This window comes from Crocodylus porosus, unplaced genomic scaffold, assembly GCF_001723895.1.
Source record: "Crocodylus porosus isolate Cpor-Errol unplaced genomic scaffold, CroPor_comp1, whole genome shotgun sequence".
NCBI classification, from domain to species: Eukaryota; Metazoa; Chordata; order Crocodylia; family Crocodylidae; genus Crocodylus; species Crocodylus porosus.
The window spans coordinates 124,816,137-124,826,128 of record NW_017728943.1 but is presented as its reverse complement, the minus strand read 5'-3'; the positions used below and the strand labels follow the sequence as shown (position 1 = coordinate 124,826,128).

At 43.4% G+C, this 9,992-nt stretch overlaps 1 protein-coding gene across 3 annotated transcripts in view; it reads left to right on the top strand.

The window, feature by feature from the left end:
• The window catches only part of UTRN (utrophin), a 541,506-nt gene that overhangs the window by 103,220 nt on the left and 428,294 nt on the right, over positions 1 to 9,992 (top strand). For all 3 annotated transcript variants that reach the window (XM_019550130.1, XM_019550131.1, XM_019550129.1), the window contains exon 3: positions 8,718 to 8,810. In XM_019550130.1, coding sequence (XP_019405675.1) covers positions 8,718 to 8,810 — 93 coding nt within the window. The remainder of the gene's footprint in view (positions 1 to 8,717; positions 8,811 to 9,992) is intronic.

Sequence of the window (9,992 nt, the reverse complement as noted above, 5' to 3'; positions counted from 1 at the left end):
GATTCAGGAGGCACCAGTTACTCATGCTGCCCACCCTGAAGGGGGGGTTTGTGGAAGAGGTGCAAAATATTGTGGGATGCTAGGAGACTGTGAGTTAACTTGGATCTGGGGGAATCTGGGACAGAAATTCAATAAACCTATTTAATCGAAATCAGTTAAGTCTGATACTGCATCCATCCAGGTTTATCTTGCTGGTTTCAGGCATTTTGAAAGAGGTTTATGTGCGCTGAACTTTTGTTGTGTTACAGGTTTTGAACTGGTTTCCCATCACTTATACCAGTTTATATGTAATTTCTGACCTTAAGTCTTGGGAGTGCAGAGGCTCCCCACCTACTTTGAATGAACTCCTATATCTCAGTAAAAGCAGCTTCCAACATGAATATAATAATGTCTTAAAAACATTTCAGCAAAAACATTGTGAGCATAAATAATTTTCCCTCTTCCCACTGCTGCTTGGCTGAAGCGTCACGCTGCTAAAATGCTTCCATATCCCCTCAGTTCCATGGGCCAGATGAAATGGTTCTGTGGACCGGATCCGATCCATGGGCCATAAGTTGCCAACTCCTGCTCTAATGCATTATCATAAAAGACATTTTTCTCTAGCTCCCTTCCTCCAAGCATCCAAAGTGCTTGATAAAATTTATAAAATAATGCATTAAATCAACAACTTAGATATACAGCTATGCATTTTAAAAAGAATGGAAAAATCAGTCCCAATGCATGTGTTATCCAACCAAGTGTCTGGCAACTTTTTTTATATTTTATGAGTGGAACTTAACAGACCCCAGCACAAGTACATAGGTTTTTCTGGATGTTAATCTACAAAATGCAGAGTTTTTAATATAGATTTGTCTCTCTATGTTTTGAGGATAATGAATGCTATAACAAACCAAAACGAGTGGCAGAAATAATTTAATGCTCTTTTGATGGCTGTTTAAATTGGCAGAAAGACGCATGCTGCTGGGATGCCAGTGAAATGTAAAACCATTCACTTGGGAAAAAGCAGATCAGTGGTACAGTATGCGGTACACTGCTTGAGGATAGAAGATATTGTGACTTGCCTGACCAAACAGCAGAGCCTGGGAAATCATTCAGGAAATCATTCAATGTATTTTTTGTGCATTTGAAATAAGAAATAAAGCATTTAAGGGGAGAAGATAATGTGGTATTTCCAAAATCAGTGCAACATACCAGAATAAAGATTTTTCTGTTCTCTCCAACGAATCAAAATCCCATTTGAATAAAATCCCACAGCAGGAACAAAACAGATGCTCTTAGTATATTTCTTGTTAAAATCAGCACATTTATAGAGCTGTGTATATTTTTTTTTATGTGCATTTGGAAAACAGTAATAAAAGGAGGTATCTAAGGTCATACATGCACAATTCAAGTGTGCTGATGGGGATGCAACATACAACATACCATATTTACTTGGTTCTGTCACAACCCTGAATTTAAGACAACCCCCCCATTATTAGCTTCTATACATAGAAAACATATAAATTTGTAATACTTTTCCATGTATAGAATCTTTTAATTGGAGGCTTGTCTTTAATTCACTCCCCATGACTGCAGGGGGACAGGCAGTGAGAGGAATAGGTGGTGTGGGGAGGTCAAATAACTTGCTCCCTGCTTGTGCATGACCCTTGCCATCTGCCTGCCCCTGCCTGCAGCCTCTGCCTTCCTATTCCCTCTTTGCCTCTGCTTCCCTTGTTCTCCATCCCTCCCAGCCTCTACTTCTCCCCTCAGCCTCTGTTTCCCCTGTTCCTCTTCCCTCTTTCCCCCAAGGCTCTGCTCCCTCTCCCTTGTTTCCCCCCTGTCTTTACCTTTGCTCTGTGGTGGCATGCTCCATTGTAGCCTGGGGCACTGAGCGCAGCCCCAGCCCAGCCCCCATAGCAGTCCAGGCTGTGCAGTGCTGCTAGGGTCAGGCTGGAGTCAGGCTCAGTGCTTCAGGCTGAATCACGGAGCAAAGATAAGTGGGGATGGGCCGGACAGGGATGTGGAGGCTGCATGAGGTGGGAAGATGAGGTGGGGGGAGGGAAGCTGCCGGGGAGATGGCAGGGTGCAGAGGGTGGAGACAGGCAGCAACTGTGGCTGTAGCCCTGATCCAGAATGAGGGCTGGAGAGCCTGAGCCACAGCAGCCGACTGCCTCCCCCCCATCCCTTGCACTCAATTCTAAGATGAGGCTTTTCTCCCACCTGTTAAACGGTGGTGGTCGAGGGGGGGAAACCCTCATCTTAGAATCCAGTAAGTACAGTATTCATACTGTCCCTAAGAGACATGGCTAGTTAAAGGGAACTTTTATCAGTGGCATTGTAAGTCTGATGCAGGCCCTTGAGATGAGAACTTTGGACTTTGAGGATAGGCTTTATCCTGGAAATTTCTCCTCAACATGACCAGATATATGGCTTGATTTGGTACTGCCCTGTTGCACAAGGTATAGACATTGGAATTGACAGGAATTTCCTTTCGGAATGAGGATTTGGGTCCTCTAACGTCAAGTCAGTCAATTCTTCATGTTTAGCTCTGCTGGAATCAGTAGGAGTGCCTCCTTATGTCCTTCCAAACGCATCTTAAACTCCATCACCCATTGTAAGAGCCAGCCTAAATAAAATTGCTTGCATCCATAATGATGCCTCAGCTGCCTTCCATAGTATGAGCTTTATCAAATGCTCTTTTTCCTTCCTTCCATCCTTCCATTCTAGTCTTGATTAAATTGTAAATCAAAAGCAGAACATGTACAGCTCCAGAAAGCCATATGCAAATACTGTGAATACCTTGTGCTTTCATCGTGCATAAAGGATATTATTGAATGCATAAATACAGATATTTAATATGCCTACTAATAAATTCTGGTATGTGGATATAATTGCACAGTTATTCTTTTAGAATTTGTCTGTTTATCACTTTACTGCTTCCATCCGTTAGTTATGGGTTTTGGTATGAGCACATGTGCTGGGGTACTTTTTTATATATATTGTGGAAATAATGGTATGGTGACTCTTATGTCAGAAAAGACACCACGTACTAGTTTAATGTTAGAAGCTGTGGATAGTGGTTACATTTTTTTGTTGAACTACTGACCTGTTTCAGTTTTATGAGCATCTTTATAAGTTTTATTTCAAATGTTCTGGGCTGCACTCGGATATGCAGGGATAAATGAGATAAGCTTGTGTGGTTCAGCAGCCAAAACTGCTTCATTTTTTATTCTGTATTAATTTACTTAATAGTGTATCAGATACTTCCAACAGTGGTTTATTTAGCTGCGGTTTTAAAGTTTCCAAACAAAATGTAGCCTGGATGCAATGGATCACATGGGAATAACTCCATTATGCGATTGTGATGATGTTGCAAAATATTTAAGACCTGGCTTTATATGGTATCAGAACTTGGGGAAATTGTTGTCTCTTTGTATTAAAAATGTGCAGGAGGAAAAAAGCCAAGGTGGTAAGGTCCTGATCCTGGAAATATTATATTTACTTGAATACAAGGTGAGGATCCCCCACCCCCACCCTCCTCCTCTCCTATCATCTTGGATTAAAATACTCTTTACATTCCTCATACAAGGAAACTTCATTAAATGCACTGTCTATCATTAAACAGCTGCCAAAAGCAGGATGTGCTGAGGAATAAAAACCAACTATGCAGATGATTAAATGCAGCCAACACTGAACATGACTATAAAATACATGGCCCATATTGGGCAAACATACTCACAAAAACCTTGTGTGTGTGTGTCCCTTTAAAAAAAAACAGAAAAAACAGGCAGTAGCTTCCCCAGGAGGGAGTAAGCACTGTAGGCCAGCACTTAGGTGGGCAGTGTGAGTGTGTTCCTTCCATAGGGAACTGACACTGGGACTGGAGGTACTGCAATAGCAGGCTGGCACTGGGAAGGCCAGAGCCAGCCCTGGCATCCTTGCCTTGGTGTCAAAAATTGCTATACCCACATCCCACCACATAGTCTACAGGAGGAGTAAGAGGGTGTTTTGAGCTATTATGCAATTGCCTCTAGATACACTATCGCAAATGCACATAAATCAGGTAACATTTTTTTTAAATAAAATTAAAATGTTACAGTAAAAATTCATTTTTTGGTATACAAGTTGTTTTTTTTTTTTTCCAGTTTCAAGATGCTTCCCCCTCCCCCCAGAATACTTCTGGGGCAAGGGGAGGGACTTCCTGTGCAAAAGTCAGGGGTTGGGGTGGGACTTCTGGTCCCAAGATGATGACCAGGTGGCGAGGCACCTGTCAAAGGGTGGGGCTACCCTTGCAGCCTTTGACAGCTCACCAAAACTTGTTGAGTGGCCCTCCAGCCAAAATAATTGCCAACCCCTGCTTTAGACTAATATGCATAGTTTGTATTATATGTAGGTAGGTACAAAAATCCCTCTTAAAGTTGTGTTTATGGAGTACCTGTGCTAAAACTTGCAGTGCAAAAAAAAAATAAAATAAAGGTAAAATGCATCAATTCTGAGTAAACGAAGTCTATGGATATGGTACTTGACAGGACATGCTGTAGGGGTGACTGTGATGTCCCCTAGCAGCCGCCTTAATCCTTTCTGGCTTCCACTCCAGACCCTCAGGATCTCACCCTGTTTCCTTGGCCGCCATGCCTTGATATTAATGATAAAGGGAAAGCTGCCCTCAGAGGCTGATGAGCTCTGAGTGCTCCTTCTCTATGGTCAGTTCATCACTTGGGCTCAACTTGGCGAATACAGTTTGGGTCCGGACTCCCAGCACCCACGGTCACTTGGCCTTGGGGCTCTGACCCTGGCAGCCTAATAGTCTTAAGGGCTAAATCTGTGACCTCCGTCCTCCCCAACAGCCATGCCCATGCTTCATGGATGTTATTCTGATAATGTTCTGGACCTTCTTGTAGGGGTCTCTGCCTTTTAGTCCCTTGCATCTCTGGTTGCTATCCTCTATCCACTTGTTCTGGTCTGGCTTTCTCAGCCCTCTCTGTATCTCAGTCTCTGGGCCCCTAGCCTCTGTCTCAAGTTTTGTTCCAGCCCTTGCTTTCCCTGACCCAGGTAAGGCTGCTCATTGTCTAACCCAGCCCCCTGACACTACTGTTCCCGGCAAGGTTGGTCACACTTTGCCAGCCACTGGCCTCTTTAACTGGGCTCAGCCCCCCCCGAGTCCCTGACTCTGCAGAGCTGTTTTCCCCAGCCTCTAATGGTTTAGGCTTCAGTACCACACATTACTGGGTCCTAGATCCTGGAAGGGCAGTATACTTGGTACCCTTCTGGCACTCATGTGGCCTCCTATCCATCCCTTTTAGCCGCACCCGGTCCTGTGGTCTCATGCTTAAATTTCAGCAGATACAAGCGACTGCTTCACATCCAAAAACGTACCCAGCTCAGGGTCATTGTCTCACTAGAGTCATAAGCCCCCCTTGGCTGTCTCCGTGCAGCTGTTCGTAACAGCACAGGTGTCTGCCAGTCTGTCTGCTTCAGGCATCTCCTGCAGGTGTACTTTTTCCCTGCAGCGTTCAGGGCTAGATAGACCTCTTGCTCTCAGGCATTGTTCTTATGTGCCTCCAAAGCCCCATCCCTTCTTGCCAGGTAGCCCATATAGGAGTTTCTGCTTTGGCTTGATGGTCATCTTGCTCTCCTTTGCTGCAGCTTAGCCAAGTGCTTGCTGTCTTTACCTCTTCCCTATCTGGGGGGCTGCTCCTTGGCTGCTTATTACAAAGCAGCCAGCTTTCCACAGCAAGCTTTGCCTGCTGCACCTTTACCTTAAAATCACTGGCTCCTCTGGCTCCTTGTTACAGTACTATATGCAGATTACTACAGGTATGTGTATTTCTAGGTCACTTCTCAAATTTGCTCCTAAGTTTCATGTGCTCAGGGAGAGCAGGGTCTGATAGTAAGGAGAGGCAGGAGAAGGGGCTGCAGGGGAATGAAGTTTGCAGGGGTTGGGGGGCAGAGGGCAAGGGGGTTACCTGACCCCCCAGATTTATTTTTTGTGCTGTATTAGTAGAAGAGGGACAAATTCAAGGCAGACTTCTAATAATTAGATTCTATACCTGGAAAATTGCAATAAATTTATAATTTTTCCACATATAAGATAATGCCCCAGTATTTAGATTTTATAGTCAAGTAAATATAGTAGTTGGTGTAACTGCGCATGATGGAACTTACCAGGTTCTTTCTGAAAAATGGTGGTATCCAGCCATGGGGAGAGACAAGTAAATTCAGAAATGAAATCTTTTGGAAAATATCTTTCTTAAACTAGGTATCAGAACTCGTGGCAGAGGTGATTACCTTTTATGAGACCAACTAGATATTTGCAAACCAAATTATCTGCAAGCTTTTGGACACAGGCACCCTTTTTCAGGCATAGGAGAGTGCAAAGATTGTAAAAGTTCTCATAGGTAAAATTGAAAATGCTTAGTGGGCAGGTAGCTGATGAATTAATGAAGCTAATGCAGCAATTGGGCTCTTGTCTGTTTCACTGTTTCTCTCTTTCCCTCGATCTGCCTTCAATCTCTTTTTCATATTTGGAACCATGGGAAATGAGACTAAAAAGAAGTGTGGAAAAGAGTTAATATTATTATGGAATGGCCTAATGCCAGGTCTGTACACTCATTTCAGTGGAAATGGGTATTAGGAGCCTGTAGTTGAGTTTGAGCTCTTCTGCTAGTTTGACTCTGGGGTTTTTTTTGGGTTTTTTTTATCCATGTAAATGCATATATGGCTGGAGGAGATAAGGGATGATTCCAAAATATCAACTGAAAAGTTAATTTCTGTGCCCGAAGGCACCACATTGGCCTTCTTCCGGTCTATCTTCAAGAAAGGGAGGAAAGTGGATCTGGCAAACTATAGGCCTGTCAGCCTGACCTCTGTCCCAGGGAAGGTCTTAGAAAAGTTTATTAAAGCAGCCATCCTTAATGGACTGGCTGACACAGACATCCTGAGGGATAGCCGGCATGGGTTTGTTGCAGGTAGGTCTTGCTTTACCAATCTCATTTCCTTCTATGACCAGGTGACCTATCACCTGGACAAAGGAGAAGAGATTGATGTCATAAATCTTGACTTCAGCAAAGCCTTTGATCTGGTATCACCTCTTGGCAAAACTGGCCAGTTGTGGCCTTGGGTCCACCATGATCCACTGGCTGGAGAACTGGCTCTGTGGTCAGACCCAGAGGGTGGTAATTGACGGAAGTCAATCGTCATGGTGCCCTGTGACCAGTGGGGTCCCTCAAGGCTCTGTTCTTGGACCCATATTGTTTAACATCTTCATTAATGATGTGGACATTGGAGTCAGGAGCGGACTGGCCAAGTTTGCTGATGACACCAAACTTTGGGGCAAAGCATCCACACCAGAAGACAGGCGGGTGATCCAGCTGACCTGGACAAGCTCAGCAAATGGGCGGACGAGAACCTGATGGTGTTTAACACTGAAAAATGCAAGGTTCTCCACCTTGGGAGGAAAAACCTGCAGCATCCTTATAGGTTTGGCAGTGCTGTGCTGGCTAGCACTATGGAAGAAAGAGACTTGGGGGTCATCATTGACCACGAGATGAACATGAGTCTTCAGTGCAATGCTGCAGCTAGTAAAGGGACCAAAACACTGGCTTGCATCCATAGATGCTTCTCACGCAAATCCTGGGATGTCATTCTCTTGTTGTACTTGGCCTTGGTGAGGCCGCAGCTGGAGTACTACATCCAGTTTTTGGCCCCTACATTCAAAAAGGCTGTGGAGAAGCTTGAGAGAGTCCAGAGAAGAGCCACATGCATGATCAGAGGTCAGGAAAACAGATCTTACAACGACAGGCTGAGAGCTATGGGGCTCTTTAATTTGGAAAAGCGCAGGCTCAGGGGTGATCTGATAAACATTTATAAGTTTATCGGGGTGAAGATCAGTATCTGGGGGAATGTTTGTTCACCAGAGCATCCCGAGGTTGAACGGTTATAAACTCCTGCAAGACTGTTTCAGGCTGGACATAAGGAAGAATTTCTTTGCTGCCTGAGCCCCCAAGGTCTGGAACAGCCTGCCATTGGAGGTGGTTCAAGCACCTACACTGAACGCCTTCAAGAAAAAATTGGATGCTTATCTTGCTGGGATCCTATGGCCCCAGGTGACTTCCTGCCTTTGGGCTGGGGGCTGGACTCGATGATCCTCCGAGGTCCCTTCCAGCCCTAATGTCTACGAATCTATTCTGATTAACTCATTTTGAAAGTAGGTTTCAGCCTCTTACTGAGGGGTTGACTCAAAGCCAATTGAAACCACTGGAAAAAACTCCTGTTAAGTTTAGTAGGTTTTTGAAGAGCTTCTGAATGAAAAAAAGTAACAGTTTGGTCCAAGAATTGGACGAAGGCTTACTGTTTTCCCTTCTTCCTTTACATGTGTAAGGCCCGGATTCTGGCTTAGTTGTAGTGAGAACAGAACTACAACTTTAGAAAGGAATTCCCCAAAATATGAAGTTCAGTTTGTTTTTCCAAAGTATTGAAGTACTTGCATGGAAGTAAGTAGGAGAACCAGCAAGCTTAGTGCCTTAAAAACCAGTGAGAAGATGAGAAATTGCAGGGGAAAGAAATGCTTTATTTGTAGAAGCTGGTTCTATCTCAAAATTGTAGAATTCTTTTTTATTCCCCTTTGTAATAAATACTGTGAATTTAAACAAGATGAAAAATGCTTATTTCATTTTGAAAGGGGTGTCTGCTGTTGAAATTAATTTCCCATTTTCTTTCCATGTTATATTTTTCTGTAGAGTGGGAAGCCTCCAATTAAGGATATGTTCACAGATCTCAAGGATGGAAGGAGACTTTTGGATCTCTTGGAAGGGCTCATGGGAAATCCATTGGTAAGAAAGCATTTATTTTATTATATTACTGAGGGGAAGGACAGGTGTAGACATTTGTTTGCTTCATGCGTTTTTTTTGTTTTTGTTTTAATTTTGATTTGTCTGCTTACTACTGAAAGTGCATACTCTAATATAGTGTGTGTGGGGGCAACTTTTTTGGCAGGTATGTCACAAATTAGCTTTGTACCCTCCCCAAATGCCACTTTGGTCCCCTTCTGCTGTTCTGCCTAATCTGCTGTTCTTCTTACTGGTTTGTGCCCTGTGCTCCCTGCTCCATTTGCTGTCTGCTTCCTGCCCTATCTGTCACTGTGCCCTCTCCCTGGTCTCCTGCATGCTGCCTGTTTGGACATAGTGCTCCTAATTAACACGTGCTCTATAGGCCTTTTGAAATCCTCAAGAGTTGTACTTCGAGATGAAATTCAGAATCAGGCCCAAATTAGTAGTGCACTGAGAACAGTCCAGCCCCATCCTCTTTGTAGCCCCCGTGCAGGGAGCTGAAGGTTATGAAGACCTCTGTCCGGCCAAGCACATGAGCATGAATTGGTTTGTTTGTTTGCAAACTGTAGCTAAATTATATACTTAAATACTTTGTTATAACGGGCTAGATTATCTAGACCGTTTTTGAAGTATAGTCTGGATTTAAATTTAAAATTAATGCTATCTCAGATCCTCTGCAAGAGAAGTGAGGAAGCTGGCACTATGACTCAGGATGAGGTACTTAACTTCAATTCACAGTAAAAATCCTAGACTCGTTTATAATGTTTTACACATGGGTATTAAGCCTATTTTAAAAAAAATCATATCCTGCTAATTGCCCCATTTCTAAATACAAACATCTCATTTTAAATATTTGTTGTTTAACTTAGAGCTGATTAAATGTCTACTGAAGTCAGTGGGAGAAAGAAGGGAAAGAGAAAGGTTGCCTTCTCTTTAGTGCTCAAGGCCCTAGTCATCTTAGTGCTAGAAAAACATGTTCCCTCTTGTTCCCTTCCTGGAAGCAAAAAATCAAACTAGCCCATTGTCACAATCTACAGACTTTCCCTTCCCACAGTAAAATAGGTTATACTCAAACTTTTTGGACTCGAGGCACTCCACATTAGACTCAAGGCACCCCTTCATAACTTTTTTGAATAGGATGGTACCCGATTTAAAAAAAAAAAAATGTGTACATTACAGTACTTA